General features: G+C 36.4%; 1 protein-coding gene across 2 annotated transcripts in view; it reads right to left on the reverse strand.

Moving 5' to 3' along the window:
* Positions 1-667: 667 nt before the first annotated feature.
* The window catches only part of GALNT1 (polypeptide N-acetylgalactosaminyltransferase 1), an 84454-nt gene continuing 61613 nt past the window's right edge, over positions 668-23508 (reverse strand). For both annotated transcript variants that reach the window (XM_014887984.2, XM_088171637.1), the window contains exons 6-13: positions 17787-17994; positions 16108-16278; positions 14713-14830; positions 13566-13746; positions 6408-6547; positions 5317-5415; positions 4412-4546; positions 668-2038 (exon numbers count right to left, since the gene is read on the reverse strand). In XM_014887984.2, the coding sequence (XP_014743470.1) occupies positions 1892-2038; positions 4412-4546; positions 5317-5415; positions 6408-6547; positions 13566-13746; positions 14713-14830; positions 16108-16278; positions 17787-17994 (1199 nt within the window). In that variant the 3' untranslated portion in view covers positions 668-1891. The remainder of the gene's footprint in view (positions 2039-4411; positions 4547-5316; positions 5416-6407; positions 6548-13565; positions 13747-14712; positions 14831-16107; positions 16279-17786; positions 17995-23508) is intronic.

A 23508-nucleotide genomic window follows, 5' to 3' on the forward strand; every position in this document is an offset into this window, starting at 1 on the left:
CATTGACCATAAGAAAGGAATAAGTCTTCTCACATTTCTCACATGAACACTAAGATGGACTTCTTTTTTTTCTTTTTTTAAGTTATCTTGGCACTTCAATATCATAATTTACGTTCATAAATCCACTCCAATCTCATTAGATTTGTAGGGCTATCCAAACAAAAGGGTCAATAAAGGATAGATATTTTGATGTTTTACCTAATATTAAACCCACATTGTCTCATCCTATGTATTTTTAAAGTAGGAATGTAATAGTACAATTTCTTAACCTTTTCCCTGCTTTCTGTATGAAAACTCTTGTGTACTGCTACAGAAATAATGGAGATAACACTGACAACAGCAACTTGGGATAGAAAATCTAAAATGGCCTTAACAGCCAAATATAATTTCACACAACTTTTGCATGAGTCTAGGTTTAATTTGCTTTACAGGACAGTTGGCCAAACAATGACATTTATCATAAAAATATCCTCTCCATTAAGCAAATCTCATTTTTCTTTCCAAAAGAAAATTCAATGTATACTCTGAACATTCAGTGGCTCATTTTCAAGATCAGCCCACACAGATTTTTCTTAACAAAACAAAGCAATTCAGTTAAAAAATGCAGACCAATGTAATGACATAGTCATATTGCTTTTGGCTATGTTAACTTTAAAAACCATGCCAATTTCACTATTTTTCTTTAGGTTTTATTAGAAAAAAGCAGCAGATCAACATTACAATTCAGAATCTAATCTAAATATGCACTTGACAATGAAGCACATCTGAATATGAAGTGAAAAAGGATTCCAGAAAACCTTCAGTTTTGCCAATCTTCTTCTACCCAAATCATGTATCATTTCTTCTGGCTTTCTGATGACTGAAATCAAACAAGGAACAAAATATTTATTGCTATGAAAACAAAATTGTAGTACAGTAGTACAAGTCTTGGGCGCTAAAGCATACTGAAGTTAACTTAATTTCAAAAGTGTACTTAAATCTTTTGTTTGGCCATGAAAGTCCATAAGCTGACTGACCCAAGTATAAATTGAAATGGCAGGTCTGGAAAAAAAAGTTAGACAGCATGTTAACCTCCAGTTTTCAGACAGTAATAAAAAGATACAATTCCAACAGCCAAGAAATTAAAATTAAAAGAAAAGTGGATCTGACATTCAAGAGCTCAGTTTATTCTTATGCTCATTTTGTTTGCACCCAAAATAATTTTAGACTCACCAGGAAAAGAAAAGTATTTATGGACTATCACACAATTGAAAAAGAGAAACAATTGCCTTTTGACTTGGTTATTTTCCCCCACTGAGGTATAAAATCTACATATAAATTTGATACTTCACTATAACAAATTGTACTTTTCATAGTTCTGATTTAGTTTCATTAAACCCTGTTTACTTTTTGCTTTTAAACCACTGAATTCTTATGTCATGATACTGAATCTGGTTTCCAGCTCTCTCTTTCATGTATTTGTGGATCTATATTTAGTAGTCTGGTTACCACTGCTAACCAGGGAAAAAAGAATTCTTGAAACTTTCTTCATTACAACAGCACTTTCAGCAGAGGTTACTGATGTGCAAGCAAACTAAAACGATATGTAGCTCTTCAGAGAGACTATTTCATTGATTATGTTTCCACTGTCCAAAGGTTCTCTAAATTATTTGCTGGAAGAAACTCTTTCGATCTTGTAAACATCAGTGGGCACAGTTTCACTGCTAAGTGTGGTAGTTTCACATCCTCGTACAGGAAGGCTGGTTCACAGATACTGAGAAGCTGCAGGAGTTCTAACAGCTGAGGAACTGTGGATTCTGCCGAGCAGAACTTTCTTCTGTCGCTACTTAAGAGCGTAGCCAAAGTATCAGCCGAGGTAGCCCAGTCAATGTTTGCTTTTCTTTAGAACCTCTCAGAATATTTCTGGAAGGGTGACGTTGCGGAGCAGCCACTGCTGGGAGCGGCTGCCGGTGCAGTCTCTGATGCTGGGTACCTGGCTGTCCTCTTCAGTGGCTTTGTCCAGGCACTGGTTACTGTTCACATGCAACAGGGTTAATTTCTTGAAGACAAAACAAAAACGAATTAGCTTTATAAAAATCACCAGGCATAAGGTAACCAAAACACTTCTAGTTGGCATCAAAACTTTTTCATAGGAAAAGTAGTAGTTCCAAAGTAGGAACTAGACGAGACCCTGTGGTTACTGACTGCAGATCTCAATCCTAAAAAACGCTTAAATATGCTATATGACATTGTAGACACTAAAAGCAGTGCTTTATGAAAAACAAAACAGTCTTAACTTGTAAATTATGTTCTTTGTCAAACAACATCCACCATAATTTAAATAGAGCTATATAGCTAGGGATCTTTGAAGAGTTATTTGAAGAGAAATTATAGGTTGGTAAGCTTCAGTTATTAGCTATAATATAGCTTTTATCAGATCAGATGGAACACATTGAAGATGTTTTCAAAAGTACTTTTTTTTTCTCAGCTGGGGACACAATACTGACCTTATACCATGTTCTTTCAGCACTTTTTGGGCTCTTTTTAAAAAGCATGTTCTTTTATGAAAAGTACGTGCAGCTTCACATAAGTGTTTATCTTTTGCAATACCTACTAATCTCACTTTTGCATGCTTTGGTAAACCACTCTGTCTACACCTCAGCACTATCCTGAAGATAGAGAAGAGAATCTCAGAAGCTGCATTTCCACTGTACTATGGATACTCCTCAGTGCACCAGTTTGCCTATGGTACCACAGGCATTACTGCCTGCATTTCTTCTCTCATTCAGCAGCTCAGCCAGCACATTGAATGATTGAAAAGTCGTGGCCTTATGTGCACAAGCAGCAAAGGGTAATAAAAAAAGAAATCAAATTAGAAAACCTGAGCACGTCAATCTCCTGCACTCATAGAGGTTCTGAAAAAGGAAGGAGGGAGGAACAGAGGCAGAAAGAAAAAAAAAAACACAGGAAAAAAAAAATCACTCAACTATGTGGGTGGGAGTTCTTTTTAAGTACCCTATAACTTTTTTATGTGCTTTATTAGCCAGCTTACAGTTATAGTCTGAAGAATTTGCCTAGATTTTCTACTGACAAAATAAAGAGAAAAAACACATATAACCACATTTATGGCTGAGGATCAACAGAAGGGAAATCTGTGACAATCACTGCAAAACAGATTACTGTGATTAAGTGTCTAAAGATTCATTTTTCTTACCACTGATAAGGTAGAAACTTAATGAAAAGCACTTGCTCTTTGCTATATCTCTGTATGTGGTAATATTATTCATATTATTTGCTTAAGTCAGGTAAACTAACTACAGTAAAACCAAGAATGAATGGTTCCCAAGACTAATTTAATCCTGCAAGCACTCAGCTTTCTTCAGTGTCCTATCAACAGTTGCCAGCAATGTGCAAAAATCCTAGCAGAGATCAACTGTCTTCCACATTAATTGCCACCCTAATCACAAAATCATCATTCACACATATCTGCTCATGGTCTAAAAGGCTGCAGGCCTTGTTAACACCTCAGCTACTGAAGTCTATAGCAAGTGCATTCAGTCAGAAATAACCCCCCGCTTGGCTTTTTAATTAGTGAAATGTCTTTTTAGTCATTTCTGAATGTTATATCTGAAAGTTCTTTTTAAAAATAGTCATTGCAAATGCTGGCAAGATTCTTCATCCACAAATTGTCTTACAACTGTCTTTTGTAATAACTGATTTTAAATTAACAAGCTTGAGAAATGCTTTTTTTCTAACTATCCATGAACTCTGAGTTCTTGACTGCATTACTCAATCATGAAATAATTTCTAGAGTTTGCAAATCAAATTAATGATGAATTGATCAATGGACAATGATTTCTAGATCTGGCAGTTCAACATATGAACTTCAAAGTAAATTTGAACATTATTAGAAGAAAGAGCATGATTAAAATAAAGGTGTTTTAAGCATCTATACCTTAGACATAACACGATTAGAAATGTAAAATTATCTTTACAATTTTGCAATGCTCATTTTTTAATTAGAGAAGTATTTCCTTTTAACTTCGTGGAAGACAAGACACCAAGTGCTGAATTTGTCACCACATCATTACTCTTATCTTTCATTGGTCCAACAGATACTTGGAATACTTCTCCATTTTTGATCTGATTCTAACGCAACACTACACTTTCAGACAATATTTCTGCAGGGGGTCCCAAAGCACATGCAAAATATTCTTCCAAAAGCTCCCCCAAAACTCACCAGGTAATGAAATCAACACAGATGCCCAGTGTGTGACTACACAGTGAATTAGTAACAGAGGAAACATAGTCCTGACTTTGTTTCTATTTTGTCTGTCCAACAGCGGTCCCACACTGGAATATGTTGCTCTGCAGGCTCATGTAAAAACTAAAGTTGCCTCATTTTACAGTCAAAAGTCAGTAGAAGACTTACCACTGGATCATATTCCCACAGCTGATTTCCTTTTAGATGGTGGCACTTGAGCATCGTTACTGGGCCGTTAAGTTTGGATACATCTAAACACAAATCATCTGTTCGAATTTCTTTGTTGGCAGTATATGAGAAAACCTACACAGAAAAAGAATGAGAGGAACTGAAAAAGAAGTGCTTCAACCAAAAGATTCCTGGAGTGAGGGGAAAGGGAACATCTGTGCATTACTTCATTTATTCCCACTGTTTTTTTTTCTTTTGCTCTCTGTTCCCTTCATAATAGCGAGGCATGGAAAGATTTTTAATATTTTTTTGGGGGGGAACAAATATAAACACAATCACAAGCTGTTCAATCAAAAGAGACTTTTTTTTAATTGAAGATTGCTTGCTGTGAAGGAACAGGAGAATCCTCAAACACAGGTAATATCTGTTTACCTGAAAACAATTCATCAAGAACCATTAAGAAAGTAGAACAAAAAACCAGATGAAAATTAAATCCCACAACTGATACCCAGAGAAAGATATATTAAAAATAAATTTCAGGCACAGGCATGTTTGTTTTTGTTTTTTTAAAGTAACAATGCCAATCAGGAGTTCTAACCAGAATGCATTTCCAAAGAATCTACAGGAGGTGAAGTCTAGCTCCTAGCAGTATTTTCTTCCCATGACTTTGTTTTTGACTTTAAATATGATCTAAAATGTATTGCAATCAGGCCTGAAAAACATACAAGGAGAAACCACCACCAAATCTTCTCTTGCATTTCCCTCTTACAGGCACTTTCTTTAATGAGGGTTTCCTAATTATATTTTGAAGATAACTATTGAAAACATCCAAGAATTGTCCCAATGAGCAGTAGTGTCTCAAACAATTCAATACATTAAGAAAATTCCTTTTTAAAAATTGTCACCTGATTGCCACCCATTCCATGGCAGTTAAAGATTCCAACTTTCTCATTTTCTTTTCTTGCCATGTTATCCAGACATTGATTAGTCTCCACATTTCTTATCTAGGAGGGAAAAAGAGCACATGACCAAAGGCTGATATTTTTAGAAGAGAATTAGGTCTGCATCAAACCACAGTGGCAGCAGTTCTCTCCATACACCAAAAGTTATGTGAAATAAATGACCCACATTAGCAATGAGGCATCACTGCCCAAGACTCAAACTCTCAAGTAATGTTCAAGCTACCAGGTGACAGAACCATGATTACTTCTGTGCTTTCTTTGGGGGATCCTTCCACCTTGAGGGCACTTTTTGCTCAAAGACTCAGCTACAACAGAATGGACACATTGAGTCTGCAGCCTAAAACCTTCAAAAGTATTAATCCCTATATCACTATATGGTAAGCAGGCATGAATATCAAGTCGCTTGATAGTCATGAAGAAGCACACTCTGCTAAAAGTGTTTCTTTTAAAATCAACAGCAGACAATCACTCTACAGAAAACTTGATATTTAAATCAACATGACTTTTAGAGGAGAGGCTGACTACTTATTTAGGACAGCATCATCTGTACTATTTCTACAGTTAAAACGGTTAAAGAAAAAGGAGAAATGCCCAGCAAGGCTTAGGGGTCACTAGAATTTGCTGGTCACTGATGAGGGTTCTGGTGGTAAATTCCAGAACAGCTTTTAGGCAAAGACTTTGCTTGACCTAGTATAGCTTTCAAGCAAAACTTCACTCGTACTCTATGTAGAGAACGCTATACAGAAAGTTATGCACAACTACATTCCTGAAGGAATATTTCTAAAGCCATTCATATGACATTTCATACTGTAGTAGAAAAAAGGAAAATATTCAAATTACGGTTCTGTATACCAAAGTTCAGTTGTCTGCCCCACCGAGGAGCCAGATTTGTCATTCTACATGTGACAGAAATAAAGGTGCAAGATACTTGATGTTTGCTGGAGAAAATTTGCTTGCACTACTCAGTTCAAAACGTAGCTTACTGCACAATGTACTTTACATAGGGAAGAGTAATACGAAAGATAAAATCTTACCTCTCCCAGAGAAAAGTAATGGCGTGGAATTTGGGAATCAGGATAAACATTCTCCAAGTACCAGGAGAAAGGCTTGCACTGGAGCTTGCGCCTTAGCCCAAGTCGTGATGATATGTCCCCATAATCAACTTTAGTAACTCCTGAAAAAAACCCAAAATTGTATTCAATGGCTGCCAATAAATAACATTTAATTACACTTCATAAGAAAACCCATCAGTATAGTTTACTACTTCCATGAAAGGCTTTCTCTTTAAAAAGTCACCTCTGTACAAAGGGGTTTTTGTTTAATATGGCATTATGTTCTTTATACTCAGAGAGAATATGTCTGTCAAGCCCTGTGACTTCTTTTTCCACAACAGACAGAATCACTACACCTGGGCTGTGCATGACAATTTCTCACCAGCAGATCGTGGAACAATTTGAATGTAGCTGCTTGCTAAGTTAATAGAGGAGAAAGGCTGAAACCTTTTTAGTCACTGATGCCATTCTATCCCCAGTGGTAACTGGAGTGCGTATCTATGCAGCATAACACAGCAGTCTCCTTCCGTGGAGCAAGCAGAATTCCAATTTAATTTATTTCTGTAAGCCAGGTACCACCTGCTGGACTCTTCATCATCTATCTAACTGCACAAAGAAGCCAGCAGAAAGCAGCCTTCATACAGAGCACTAAACCTTAAATAATTCAGCATTTGTTCAATATAACCGCAGCATTTGCAGGAAGTATGTTCACCATTATGACTGTTATGATTTTCTCATGGTAGTTTGCTTGCCTTTTTATTCCTTTGCTTCTAATTTATCAAAGTGCTCCTTCTTTCTGTATCTTCCCACTCTTTTATGGTTGCTTTAATTCCTTTGAAAATTAATTTGTGCAAGTTCCATCCGCAGATGGGTTGAGGATGCTGTGCCTGAACAGTAGATATTTTTGCTTCACCTGAATTCACAACTATTGCAATTAATATTCCAATAATAATAATAATAATTAATAATAGTAGGATAATTTCTACTTTTCAAGCATCATGTCTTTTTTCTATTTCCCATATCACACAGGTCAAATGCAGTACACTACTAGAAAACCTAAACCAAAAAAAAAAAAAAAAGATCAAAAACTGGTCCCAGCAATTTAAATTCCCCTAACACACTACAAATATGGCTCAGCTGGCCACTACGCTACAGATCTCCAGCTGCACACATTTTTCAGAAATCTCTCCACTCGGAGGACTGCAAGTTACCTCTAAAATTCTTGACCTTGGAAAGAGTTTGAGACATTTCTGAGCTGGCACACTGTGTATTAAATGGACTTGCCAGCAGATGGTGTCTTTCTACTCAATTGAGACAGATAATTAGCTCAAACTTTAGCTAACTGTCTCTAAATGCCAATGAAAAAAACATTTTCAATATTCCAGAAAGAAAAAAATGTTAGCCAGGTTTTTAGGCTTTGTTTGTTCAGTTGGGTTTTTTTTGTAATTAGAGACTTTATTTTAGTAAGTATATTGGAAAGCTATACTGGTAAGGGAATGAAAGCAAAGGAAATCTTGTTTGCATAGAATTCCAGAAAACTTCTGTCTGGGCTTTCAAGTCACAAAAGAAATCTCAGAACCAAGAAATACAAGACAAATTTAAAACAAACAAAAACTCAGCCACAGAATACTGCTCTATCTTCATGAAAGCAAATATTTGCTCTACAAGAAAAGCAACACTCTCAAAAGCTAATGCAAGAACAGAAAGGTTATGATCACAGCTAAGTACTGGATTCTTCATTTTTCAGTGATGAAAAAGCAGCTGATGGATGAAAACAGTTATCATGCCACTCTTGGTACAACCTCACCACACTCAAAACATACTCAGGTTGTTACACTGACCCCCCCAAAACAGCACTGTTAGGGTTTCATCACATCACTGAATGGCAATAAGAATTAAATTCACATCCATAAGTAATAAAATGTAAAGTGAGACTTAATAGCATACAAGCAAGCTGATTCTTAAAGTAGTTTTAAACGTTACCACACACATACGAAAAAAGTGCCAGTTGATTTTTCTCCGTTACATTGTATTCCATTAAACTATTTTTATTCAGGAAGGTTTTTTAAAAATCCCCTCTGATCTGCACCAAACCATACAGTTAGCAGCAGGTTAGCAGATGGACCAAAGAGCAGAACAGGTAGAGTTGCCTCAGGGGTGTCCTCTAGTAAGGCTGAATTATTCTGTTTCCAAGATTTCTGGTACCTTATCGATATTACTCTAAACCAGCTTGAGTATTACTACCCATGCAGTGCCAGTTACTTATGGGGAACTTCTTTCAGTGGAAAAAAGAATGGAAGAAAACAAGGAAAGCTGCAGCAAAGTATAAAGAATATCAAAAATTAAGTATGGGTTTCAATCATTTTCTCTTCCAAGGACCAGTAAAATGTATATGTATATCTACAAAAGTGACATATAAGCTTCTAGGGGTTTTGGACTTTTTTCAAAGGGTCAGCTAAAAAACCAAACAGAAACCAAACTGCAAAACATAAATTAGATCAGATTTCCTCCGAGGAGACATGACAGGTTCCAAAGGTATGTGCATCATGAGGAAGACAGTCATGTCCACTTGTTTTTTCAAACCTTTGTTCCATTAAAAAAAAAAAAAAAATTAGGAAAGAATCACATAACCACAGAATGGTTCGGGTTCTAAGGGACTTCAGGATCATCTCATTCCAACCCCTCTGCAAAGGGCAGGGACACCTTCTTCTATACCCAGCTGCTCAAAGATGCATCTAACCTGACCTTGAACATTTTCAGGGATGGAGCATTCACATCACACAAATCAGAAATGGTATTTAAGAAATACTGCTACTGTTGCCTTTATTTGACCAGAACTATATTTTTCCTCAATCTCCCTGCCCCCAACCCTACATTACATTTAAAAGTTTGGGCCTCCCTGACGATTAAATTTGTCACACAGCTTGATGTTAGCTGTGGGAGAGTCACATGCTTTTTTTTCCACATACATGCTTAAAGACGTACTCAAAATATAAATGTTGGTAATGCAAAAAACATCTACATAAAATCACGGCCACACCAGCACCAGTCATGTTGTAACAGTTGTGCCATCCTCAGAATTTCAAGAGCTGAAGATTTCCTTGCCCAAGTTTAATGTGTGGCAATATATTTATGCTAAACTCCTTTGAATACAAAAATAGCATGTTGTTATCATGATTATAAATTGCTCAGTCATTTTCAAAGGCAGAGTATGAAAACTATTTCATCTAAATCTAGTCTTCTGATAAAAATAATATAACTTGTTTTTGCTTAGTATTATGAAACTATAAGCAATAATAATTTAAAACCAATTTGAATAGCTACATTCTTTGCATTCCTAATTAATGCTAATAGGGACTAGTAGCTGAACACAAAACCACGTGGAATCATTTAGTATGTACTTTGAACACAGGCTTAACTAGACTGTAAGATGTGGCCTCAGTCCCTCCTCTGTCCTCCCTATCAACCATAAATAATGTTTTCCATTTCCAGTCTCTACATACTGAATCTTGACTTATTGTGCATGGTTAGAGACCCGGGCATGCAGTGATTAGAAACAAGGCCTACAGATCCAATTTTCAGGATAACACACCCCTGCCTCTGTCTACATGACTCCTGCTTAAGTAATTCCACACTGCTGTCATATCATGCTTTCTGCCTGCCTATTTAGTCCCAGCACAATACACCTTCTGGGTATAGTCCAAAATATATCTCAGAATACACCCTTTGGGGCAAAGCTGACCAGCCTAATGCTTTGCACCTGCTGCTGCCAAAGGGGCAGCTTTCCCTTGCCCACCTTCAGATTCCTGTGCTGACACAGATTCTAATTTAACCCTGGGGAGTCAGCCCACAGGAGAAACAACCCTGACAAATCCAGCAAGTCATAGAGGCAGGTGATGCAGATGAAGGACCAGCAAGTGAGGGGAGGTGAAGCCCTATTACCTGCCATGAAAAGCAAGACACTCCCCTCACAGCAAGCTGAGAGACAGGCATCACCATCTCATGAAGCCTCTTCATCTTGGATAACACAGTCCTAATCTTTTAGCCTGGAGAAAGTGATGAATGACCAGCACTAGAAACAAAGAAGTGGCAGAGTCCACAGAAAGAACGACTGGAGCCAGGAAACAGATTGTTCACATGCTGGATTTGTTTTCTGAAAGCCAAAGAGAAAATGGTCTGGGATACAGGGCCCTGGTGTAACACATGACTGTAAGGAAAGCTACCAGCTAATGAGAAATGCCTGCAGCCAGTGCCTGTACTGCTGGGGAGAAGAGCTGCTGCCTGCAAAGAGACAGGCTTCATTCTGGATTAGCAGCAGCTGCAACAAGTTCCTGCCCAACCTCCATCTGTACCTAACCACTCCCAGGCAGAAGGATGGCTTCTAAAACGCACACAAGCTTAAAACAGACAAGTAGCAGTTTCTACTGGGCTATACTTATAAAAGAAGGAAAGGATTATAGGCTTGCTTTTCAAGAGGGCAGCTTTCCATTTAACTACATTACATCAATAGTAAAAAGTCCCTTGAGTTCCTATCATTCAAGCAGCAAGACTTTTTTACCCAGACAACATAGATTACATGAAGTGGGAAAGCTACCTGAGAATCTTACATCTGCTTTCCTAGATGAATCCCTCTGTGATTCACTATCTTAGGGGGAACAGAAAAAAAAATATAAAAAAGGAAACAAGTGTCTTGTTAGCTAGGCTCAGTGACATTTTTCCGTATATTTTCTCCTTCAAAATCCAACTTTGCATCCATATCAACTAGTGAGAAAAATCCTGGATGCACAGAGGATTGCTTGTTTTCCTCATTCATCTGCACCCAAGGTCTGCTAACCAGCATCAGCCTCAGAATCCTCACCTCACTCCTTGCAAGAACTTGTGACACTGTCACAGTAATACTGAAAGTACATATTTGTACTAACAAACAGTTTCAGAGGCTTGCACACTGTGTTCTGCCTGAGGATTACTGCACCAGCATTCTGTAAGAATATACATTAAATTTTTATATTAGAAGGATACCTGGAAAAGCTAAGTGAGCCAAGCAAGCAAAGGTTCACTGAGTTCCTAAACAACCAATGCTCACAAGAGACTTACTGAACCTGTATTGATGCTATTTGTTGTCAATGGGTAAAATCACAGTCTGCAACATTCAGCTAAGATTGGAGATACCAGAATTACAAGAATAAGGTGTTTGTGAACTTCCCAAAATAGTAACCCTTGTTAGTTAATATCTACTGGCTCTCACAACTTATGTGGATTTGGGAGGGTGAGAGGTATGAGTGGCTCTGAGTAGATTTGTGTGTTCATTCTCTGAACAACAGGCTTTCATCAGAGCTAAAGAATGACCCACAGTACTGGGCATTCTCCTCACAGCCCCAGGCAACAAATCAATTTCAGAATAATCCAACTTATTCAGATACAATATTATCTTATTGCAGAGCCACTTGAAAATTCTGGCATCGAACTTCAGTGCACAGTCAATACAGTCATGGGGACACAAACGAGCGTGTGACAGGCGGCAGGTGCAGATGCTCCACGAGCAGCTTGGCTAGAGCACATCCCTATCCAACAATCACTCAGGCCATTAGCATACAAATTATGCAGACAGGCATCTTTTGAAAGGAAAGAAAATAGAGCAGTTACAGATAATTTCTTGACTTACTTTCACCATTTCAGAATTTTTACTGTCTTTGGAGGATGCATGCATATTCTGCAATACTGCAGTGCTATGAAAGTCCAATCAAAAAAACCCAATCCTACCAAATTCAAAGAGTGCAACTCCTTTTGTGGCTTACACCTACTGCACATAATGGAAGGAATATAGATGTGATATATAAAGTAACAGACTTATCATGGCTTATCATTAATTTACATTTTTTTAAGAATTTGGTTATTTTTTATAATTGGGTCTTCCTGTAACTTTGTACATTTTAAAATCCAGCTTGACATGGATGCATAAGAGCAATATTTACCAAAAAAGACTGTACCTATTTATATACCACTTTTCTGAATATTTATACATGCACATGATTGAATTCATAATGCTGTACAAATTACACAGCAATACAAAATTACAATACAATAAGCTGTTAGCTCCTGATTTCACCTAAAAAGCTTTGAATAGTAACAAGACTTTTTTTAAAGTAAGTCTTACACGGTCTCATTTGAGTAAAGCATTCTTTTAAGACAAAACCACCATAAATCTGCACTGTCAGTTGCTCTCACAAGCATCTGTAAAACCCATAATCTAAATTTGACACTGTTCAGAACTCATACTACATTGTATTATAGCTTCTAAACGTCAATAGTAATGTAGGTTTAATAAGCAGGTCATAAGGAAATACTAGTTTTAAATAAATGTCTTCGGAAAAGCAGATGTGGCATATAAAACCAACACTTAGTACATAAAGTCTAATGTCTTAAGTTTTTAGAAAGGTTGGCTGTTGCTACCTGTAGTATCTTTGTCTTTTTATATAACAGTAAAAATAACCTGTACTTGAAAGTAATAATTCAGTATTTCCCAGGCTTCCTTTCTTCTTCTAATTTTTTTTTCAGAAAATCTGAGTTCATGGGAAATTTTCTCTCATATTTTACATCCTCTTGTTTTGCTAACATTCACATAAAGAAACAAATATCATCACAGTCAATTGTATTGGCAACTTGCCCCTATACTCTAGATAGTGAAGAACAAATTTTATCAAAACAGAAGATATTAAAACTTTTGCCACTCCTACTTCTGGGTTTTACTTAAATAATTTCTGATGTATTCAATGTGGAATACTTACAACATGAAAGCCAGAGCCCAAAATTCAGCACATTATGATATGACTTTGGATGGCTAATTTTCAGTACTACAGCTGAGCTCTTTGATGTTCCACTGAGCTTCAATTCCATTGCACTGGAAGCTCATTCATAAATCATGTTCATGTTAAAAAGCAAGCAAACAAAAACCCCTTTAGGGCATATCTCTGGCTAACAAAATTATTTTTCAATTAAGACCTTACTTTTTGTACACCTTTAAGAGAGTTCTGTCTTAACAAACTTCAAAGCAATAACATTTTTATATAAATACGTAATTTCCCAGTAGTAGCAAGATTTTAATTCTTAATAAGTATTTCTCATAAACAAAGACCTGCTCACCTGGGGAAATAATGTAGAAAAAGTTTTTGAATTCATCCATCCAGACTTCTGCAAGACGCCTGTTATTTTTGTTGATTATCTGCCCTGTACCTCCTGGGAAAGTGTACGGTGTTGCTTTTCTGAACACGTGCCCAACATGTGAGCAAGTTACAATTTCCAAAGTGCCACCACACTGCCAGATCTGGAAGCCACAGAACAATTATTGCATAGTTACAAGCTGCTAAAAAAAAAGTTCCCAAACATTAATCACTTGCTTCAGTTCAAGCTGGGGAAACAACATTATCTGAGGTCTAGAACAAATGCATACTGCATGGAAGAGAACTGCATGTTTTTATCCTGCTCACCAGCTAAAGATGCTCACAAGCCCAAGCAATGTAGCATATGAAAGTACTTCAGCCCTTGGAGCAATACCACATCAGCTAGAAATTACTTTAAAGAACAGGGCAGGCTGACCACAATAAAAGGAAAAGGCTCGCATGAATCACAGGAAGTAACAGGTGTCTAAAATAGTCCATTATATAACAGAACCACCATGTAAAAGAACCCATACACTTCCCAAGTCTCTGAAAATACTTTCAGTTTTATCTTGGACCTTGAAAAATGGCAGGTTCAGAAAGCTGAAGTATTTCAGAAGAATCCCCACCTACGTACTTTTTGCTAATAAGTAAAATGAAAGGAAATGGTGCTATTTAGTAGGAGCAAAAATGAGAATAACACTGGCTAGGTCTACAACCAAATGAACGCATGAAATCATGAAATTAGTAAAGAGCAAGAAGAGAGGGTTTGTAAGAGAGGTGCTCACATTTCACTGGCACATTAAATGATGCACTGGCAATATCACCTGTAACTGATGCTTCCCCAACAGCTTTTCTATATGAATTCCTTTTAATACACAAACACTCATTCTTCAGAATAACCATCTTATCTTTTAATCACAAAGCTCCACCAACAATTCATCATGCACTTTTTACTGACAGACACAGTCTCTCTGTATCTCTGCTGGAGGAACTTAACAGGGAAAGGAAGTGCCAGCTGCAACAGAAGAGGACACTGGTGCAGGTGGCAGATCTGTGTTTTACAGGGCTCCAGATGCACTGTCCTGATTAATAGATTAATGATTAATAAAGCAATGCAGATTTTTACCTACCCTGAAGGAAATTTCTAAGTTTTCTCCACCCCAAATATCCATTCCAGCATCATATGTTCCAATTTCCTGAAAGTAATCTCTGTCTATTGAAAAAAGGCCTCCTGCCATTGTAGGTGTTCTGGGGGCAGAAAAAAAAGAATCACATCAGTCTCTATAAAAACATACTTAGATGCATTTCACACTTACACTGACAAAATACCTGTTTATTTCCCAAGTTCCTAACACATTCCTTCTCAGCAAGCTTCCCTTCAAACTCTGTTACTCTCGGTGTACTTGTTAGCTCAAATTTTTCCAGAGATGGAATTAGGTAGTGGCAGTTCTCCTTATTTTCTCACTTCAAATTGGTGTCTGGATAGAGTAACAGTCCCTAGAAAGCTGCTGTCATTGCTGACAAAGACTTCTCCCTCCAATGCTGGTAACTCATAAAAAAGAAACTAGTTTCACACAGGAAAATTATACTTCAGGCTACTATTCTTGAAACAGTTTTGGGAAGTCATTAAGTAGCCTGCTTGCTTTCACTTTTATTGCTTCATACAAGAGAACTGTACAGTCAGGGTTACATCCAGATTTTCCTTACAGATTCTTTATTGGTACAAAAAAATAAAACTTGGCTAATAGTTTCTCAGAGCTTTAGAAACATCTCCCATTGAACATTTCAACTTTTTTAGACAACAAGTATACAATAAGCAAATTACATGTTAGGCCAATGACATAACTTTGTAGTTCAATTATTTACACTTTTAGCATACATGATTTTATATCACTAGCTATTTTCCTGAAACATTTAGGGCTTTTTCTGAAAGATGCATAAAATACAAGCTAGGTCACAAGCTAACTGAAAAGTTATATGTTTTTTCCCTACTAAAAGGAAACATTACACCCAAGCTATCTTCCTCATTACCTTTCTCATAAACCTACATGACATCCAACCATAAACTCACCTCCCATCCCCCCTTTTAAGACTTAAAATTTGCATATAAATGCACATACGCAAATATAAATATACGCATGCATATACCAAAAATCAATGCATATTTACAAAATACAGTTTACTTTGTTAGAAAGATAAAAAATAAGATTCAATTAAAAAAAATAGAAAAAGCTTTGTTAAAAACTTGTACATCATGATAAGTGCTACCTGAAAACTAGTAATTCTGCACAAATTAACATAGAACTGAAAAATATTTCCAAAGTGACAAAGTGATTCTTTTATTGCTGCCGAAAGTTACTGACCACCGATCCATGCCAGAATTTTATGTTGTTCCTTCAACCAGACAAAAGAGATGCTACAATGTTTGACTAAGTACTTAACGACCTTAAGTACTTACTTCCAAGTTTATCATAAAAAGCAAACATCAGACAAAGATTTCAAACAACTTCATAATTTCTCATTACCTAACAGGAAGGGTTCGGTCTCCTTTCCGTCGATCCATCTCTCTCTGAGGAACAGGGTACCAACGAAAATTCAACTTCCAGTTGAATCCACCATAGGTCATGTCAGAACCTGCCATGTATTCGAAGGTGTCATCACTGATTACATCAATGATGGGACACACTACTGTCCTCCTAGGAAAACAAAAGAATCAAAATTATTAAATTTTAAGTCATTAAAATCTATTGATCAAAAGGATGAAAAAAGCTGTTTTGTTTTTTTTTTAATATTGTTTTTAACATATACAGTTCAAATTTTTATAATACCATCTCTTAGCAACATTATTCAATAAATTATTAACAGGAACCATACTAAAATTTTGTCTTGCTAATTGTAAATCTGATACAATTTTGGCAATGCTAGATCTTTTTTAAAATCATATTTGCATTATTACTAGTAATAAATATTCATCCCTCTGCAGACAGAAATAATGATCTCAACTTTGTCATTGCTACATTGTGATTAGATAGAAAACAAAAGATTCTTGTTTCTACTTGAGTGGTTGCAGTAACTTGCATGTTTTGAAATTAAAACTTGGATATTCACCCTGGGTAAGTATTTTTATATAGCCTCAGGACTGAGATGTGTTAGCAATTGTTAACAATGTACAACTACTGCATTGTAGTTGACAGAAAGTGGCCTCATTGTCCACTATCCTGATGTTATTAATACATATATTCACAGATACCAATTCTAATCATCTTAAAGATACTTAAGTAACCATGCTCAAAGCAGGCTTCCTCTCATGGGAAGCTCTGTAAAAATATTCAGAGATTGCTTGCAACTTAATTCAAAGGACTTAAGTTGAGATATTTGCACAAATTGTAACAATGTATGCATTGTAGTCTCACAAAACCCAATTAATGATAACAAAGTTTACTTTGTCTTTGCACAGTGCTGAACAAAGATTCTTCATTAAATTGTAGCTTATTCATCATGTAACACTATATTTTGTACCATCAAATTTTAAGTGTGATTTTTATCTATAACAATAAAAAACCTAGGGATCTCTAGCACCATATTTTATTCCATTTAATATGCTGTCTACTAACAGACTAGTGCACAACTGTAGCTCCTGTTCAGATGTATAAATATTTTATAAAGCAGACAATTCTCTCACTTTTGTCCCCAATACAATTTCCATCGCATATACAAGTGTAGATCAGCATTATTCCAGTAATTATTCTAACCTTAGAAAATACATCCCAGAAGACCAAGACACAGCCCAGATTTCCACAATCAAAACCATTATGTAATAAAGAAATCACAATGAGAGCCTGTAAACAGTTATTGTTGGTGCTACATGAGATCAGGGCTTGACTTCTTTCTCAAGAATATCTTCCCAAATTCATGAAGGAATAGGCCAAGCTGCAGACTGAAGACCTCAATTTTCCCTAATTCCTCAATTTCATTCATTCCTCCTGCTACTTAACACATTATTCCATGCATCCCAATATAGACTTCACTTGAAACAGAGTTTTACTTTTAAAAGTTTAACTAAATTAGCCTTTTATCCTGACTCCAATGAGAATTTATTCAGCTCTTCAGAAAGTAGATATTTGCTCGTAGGCTATCTTGTAATACTTGGAAAATTTCTTAATAACTGAAAAAATCCAACCTGGGTGAAGAGATGGATAATTACCTGTCAGCTTTGATCCTTGCCAGCAGAGGTTCAAGCCAGCCTACTGTACATTCACAATGAGCATCTAAGAAGGTGATGACCTGGCCTTTGGAAGCAGCAGCCCCCTTTAATCTTGCTCTAATCAATCCAGAACGTTGTTCCATTCGAATCACATGAACAGGTACTTTTAATTTTTTCACATAACTCTCCAGTGGTCTTTTCAAGAAGTCTGTAAAGAATAATCAAAACAATCAAAACCGTTAGCTACGTAGTTGAGCTTTTTTTGAATGAAGAGACTTAAGACACACCTCTCCTGCTCTGGTCTATCCTTTCTCTACTTTCTCAGCTAGTTTCCTCTACACTTCACAACACTCCTTTCCACACCTCTCAAGTGCTTCCCTTGATAGCACAGAAAGTTCTTCCCCCTCTTTATTTCTTCATTATGGAAAACACAAAAAGGAGGAGAGGATAGAACGCTTACACAAAACCCAGATGGGATTTGCAAGTTTTTGCAGCAGAGATGTGATAGTTATTTTCAAAAATAAGCGTAAGTGTTCTTGGACATAACACTTCTCTACGAAGGAAATACAGAAATACAGAAATGGTTTGACTGGCTGAATATAATGAATTGTCTCCTACGTTAATGCAACTTACAGATAATTTCTTGTGAGAAGTTCAAAACACAATCAAACTGATTTTTCAATTGTACTTTCTCTAGGGTTTTCTGGCTAATAGTTTCTTTATTAGATTATTACTATAGTATCTAAAAAATATATAATAGACTATACATATATGAGAAGCTGTAACACCAAAAAATCTCAACGTAGCATGAATTAGGAAGAAAAAGTTATTCAAAATACAACAGTCAGTTACCATACACTCAGATTCAAAATTACTCGCACTGCAAAGTGCTACTGGGTTGTGGTGATTGATGCTAAAGGAAGAACAAAGAAGTGAGTAAGAATGCAATGGACAGTCACGGAAACAGATTTCTGCAATAACTCACAGTTTTTAAGTGTGTAAAATAGGCAAAATATTCTTATTGCACAGCTATGGAATATTAGATTGTACACTCAAAGCACATGGGAGTTGAAAGTTGTACTACAACAGTGCACAGCCTGTAGTAGGATTTCACATAAGGTAGAAAGTACCTCATACAAAAATAAATGTGACGCTGGAGGGGTGGGGAAGCTCGGCATGAACTGTTAGTGACTCTTTCATAAACCTCAAGAGGCAGGGCTGACTTGAAGGTGATTATAATTCCTTACCACTTCTCCAGATTAATGACTTCTAATTGCCTTCTCATTTTTTTCTGTGCACTGTTGGACTGCCACTAAAACCCACAGAAATAAGTTCTGACATGTCTTGAAAGCTAAACCGTGCTAAATGTACGTAAGAGTTTGATACATCTAAATATTTGTCTCCAGAGAAACTCAAAGCAAGTTAATTCTTATTTTGCATATGAACAGAGACTCAGATTAATAAGTTTCTTAGTACAATCCAAGTGTACACGTCTCAACATTTTGCAAGGTTTTTGGGGTTGAGCACAGAGATTATGACTGAGTCTGTAGCATATATAGCCTCATCTCTTTACAGTGTAGCTTTCCAAAGCCACTAATTTAAAAGAACTAGTATCATGGCAATGCTTATTGCTTTAATGTATACATGCTATACACAGAGAGAGTGTGCAGCATTTCTCTCTATGCTCACCATCTGACAGGCAAGTCACACAAATCAACATGTTTCTCTGCACATTTCAGGTGGAGTACTGACAAGCTTTTAAAGTAGTGCTATGCACCTTAAACTTGAATGAATATGGGCTGTGACATTGGTTCTTGAATGTAGTTAACAGAACGGTGAAATTCTGGCAGGGGAAAGAGAGAAAGATTGCAATAACACAACTGCAGCCAGTCAAGAATTTGCATAGAACACCAACTTACATTACAGAAAGTCATGCTCAATATATTGCATATGAAAATCTTGAGTCCTACCTACATTTTCTCAGTAAAGTATTTTAAATTTCAATTTAAGTACTTTAATTTTTTTTTCTCTAAGAAAGAATCAGACATGTGCACAGTGTTTTCACTACAGAGGGAAAAAGGTTAAGAATAGTCCTTCTCCCGTGTTTAACCATGTCCATGAGAATATTCTTATGAACTACCACCTTGTTCAAAACTTCAGAAGGGATTATTCCCAGATTCAAAACATCGTGACAGACCTCCAGAACTGTGTCCTTAAAATATCACTAGAGCTTCAGCATAATATGCAGAAAAGATAAAGCTTGATACCTCATCCCTATAAAAGCACAGTAAATAATTCAGGCATCAAGATTTCTGAAGTTCTCTTACCAGCACTTAGGGTAAAATGCTCAAATCTAAGAAGCTATTTTCACTCCAGAACACCCTCTTGAAGAGCAATACACATCCCTTACAAATTGCTCTCTTTGTTCAAGTAGCAGGAATCTAGCTTTTTTGATTAGTCATGCATCCAGAAACTAGTAATCATTTCTTACAAAGTAAGACTTGATTTTTTTCCCTTAAAGAAAAAACCAAATATTTGAATAATCTTTTAATGAATGTGATACATTTTGGCCTACAAGAAATATCAGGATAAAGCCATGGAGATGATTTTTTATACAAACCTATTGATCATAATAAATTCTATATTGAACACTGAGATGAGAAGTTTTATGCATTACAGAGCCAACTGGTTATAAGTGACCCAGGATTAGAGCTGACTAATTTTTCAGCACTGCTTCATACACTTCCAACAGACTGAGGTTTGATAATATTAAAAAACCCCCAAACATCTCCACAATACTTCTAAATTGGAACAATAAGAATTCATGTTGTTTCATAGGTATAACTATAACTCTTTGTGGTGGATATTCTTTTCAAGCCCTTTCTCTGTCAAAATGGTGAATAGTTTTACCTAGGACTGAGCACCTTCTGTGGAATTAGCAGAACTAAGGAAGCCAAGAGTAAATACATTCAGTTCAAGTCAACTAAGTGCATTAGTTGAAAAACACCTTGCCACTTCTATTATCAAGTCACACTAATATGAATATAAGTGAAAAATTAGGTTTCAAACCTTTTTTTAAAATTAAACTACAATAAACACAGGTTTATCATTTTAATAAGCATGCAAGCATGTTTTTTTAAGAAGTATGAATATTTTTGTAAGTATTGTTGTCAGTATTTAGTTGCAGTCACATTGCTTTGGCCTGTATCTCTGTAGCTAAGTTCTGTGGATGTGGTCTATCCTGATGCCATCTTCCTACCACACTTGGCTATTGGGTGCTGACCTAGTCTGAGGTACCAGCTAATCGTGATTTCTCCTGTTAACTGTTTTGAACCAGTTACCAAAGATCAATACTTAAAACCTAAAGTTGCAGTTCTGATCAGTAACTAGAGAATGATGATACAGATATGTCTTGTTTCTCCAGTGCTTTTCTTTTGGTTGTAAATAAAAGCATACCATTATGCAAATTCCTTCTTCTAAGAGCGTGACACTAGCAGGTAGAAAGTGTGCTTCAGGCAGACTGAATGCTTATTTTATTCCAATTAAAATGACTCTGATGTTGGAATTCAATATACAATACTCAGGCTGAACATTGTCCTTTTCTGGAAAAGTATGATGTTTTAATTCAACACAAAGAGAATGCTTAAGTAGCAAACACAAACTCTTGACATCTTCAGGCATAGTACCCTTCTGTTTTGTTTAATGTAAAAGCATGCTTGATGGAACCAAAACAAGTTCTTGGAAAACCGAACAAAAAAATCCCCTCTCAGTAATTGCTGAAAATAACAACAAATAAAAGATGCCCAAGTGATCGGAAATGAAGATCACCAGCTTCAAAAAGAAATAGTGGAACAGGTTCAGTAATATCACCAACAAAAGCATGAAATACTCTATCTTTCAGCCTGGAATTAATTTTTTTTATTATCAAACCCAGAAAAAGAAAATTTATTGAGAGAAAGCCACATGCTTTTTAAAGTGGACTATAATTCAATGATTCAGTGAGGACAACTTATAGCTACGTTGAAATTGATTTTTTTCTAAAACAGAAATTGAAGAGGCAAAACATAAATAATATGATATCTACATATTCTAATATTAGCTTGCTCTTAATTTCTAGGTCATACTGAAAGCTGACCTGTCACAAATAATAATTAGCACTGATTTGAATTAGTGCCAAGAACTGTTTTGATAAATAAAATGTAGATTTTTTTTTTTTACATAAAGGTTAAAAAACTACAACAAATGAAAGAGTATAATTACAAACTTTCCACAAGTGCAAAACGCAAAAATTTGATGCTGTGCCTTTGTAAAAGCAAAAGTTGATCATGCCTCTCATTTCATCTGAAACACATTTCCGTGGCACTTTGCATAGGCATTTCTCCTCAGCTGCTGGAATGTAATTGTATTTAATGCTTCTGTTCTTCCTTCCAAATTGCACTGGAATTAGCTGAAGCACTTAGAGTTAGGTGAAAAAGGATAAGCAAAAGCAAGTGAGAGTGCCCAAGAGAGGGATGGAGCAGACACAAGTGCAAACACAGCCCTAGTGAGGAAAGCAGAGTGGCGAGAGTGCACTTGGCTGATGGGATTTGTCCTCAGCTGCTCCACACCCAACCCAGCATGGAACAGCCAGGCATCATGCACACACATAACCTGAAGGAGCAGGTCAGTGTATCTGCTACCACCTTAGTGGTAGAGCAAAAATCCACTCCTAATGCTCTTCAGCTACAAAAGTTCCTCTTAACCACGGTAGGTTCCTAACTATCCTAAAACCTCCTGTTAGCCACTGTAACCCGTGTGTCATGGGGTTGCTTAGGGCAAATCCAGCACCTCTCTTCATACATGCAGATCTTGGGCAGATCCTGTCATCTGGACAACAGTCAGACATCTTACTCTGAAGCTAGAATTACCAGAGCCAACAAAACATGAATTTTGCATCACTGGAAGCAACAGGCTGAGATGTCAGCATGCTGTAAAACCCTTCTATGGGAATTCCTTCTGATACAGGCAACAGCCTACAACTGGTGACTCTCAAGACTTTTTCTCTAGTGGCCTACTAGCCATTGGTTCTAATTGAAAACTTTCAAAATAGAAATATAAGGGAAAATAAAAAAGGTGGATCAATATAAAAATATAGACATGTTTTATTTAGCAAACCTATACTACCCTCTCACCTCCATTCACCAACACAAGGCAAAAAAAGTATTTCATAACCCATACCATCAGGAAATCTTAAGGAAAGAACAAGCCAAATATCAACTATTAACCAAAATTAAATGTTAAGTATTATATAGACTATTATTTTTATTTCTTATATACTGCAGTTTAAAAATACTATGAAGATTAGAATCTAAATAATATTATTATATTTTACCAAAAAATCAGCTTCAAGTTTTGCTTATTAGACATGGCAAGTTTCATTCTGTAGCACGGAGTTTTCATCTGGAGCACTATTTATCAAGAAATGGATCCTCTAGCAGCACAGAAACTGAATTTTAATTTCCCATGAACTGAATAATCAAAATTGATCCCTCTGAACACCAAGCCAAACAGCGGCAGTGATAATAAATTTAAATGTGTGCAACAGAGTTGCCTTTGCTATTATTCACCAGGTGATTCAAGTATAAACCACCCTCAAGCTGTATGAACGTGCTAAAACGCTAAATGCAAACCACTAACACTGGAATAGAATAAACCCCCTGGCAAACACAAATTCCACGCTGCC

Source organism: Sturnus vulgaris, chromosome 1 (genome assembly GCF_052056855.1).
Source record: "Sturnus vulgaris isolate bStuVul1 chromosome 1, bStuVul1.hap1, whole genome shotgun sequence".
Lineage (NCBI taxonomy): Eukaryota > Metazoa > Chordata > Aves > Passeriformes > Sturnidae > Sturnus > Sturnus vulgaris.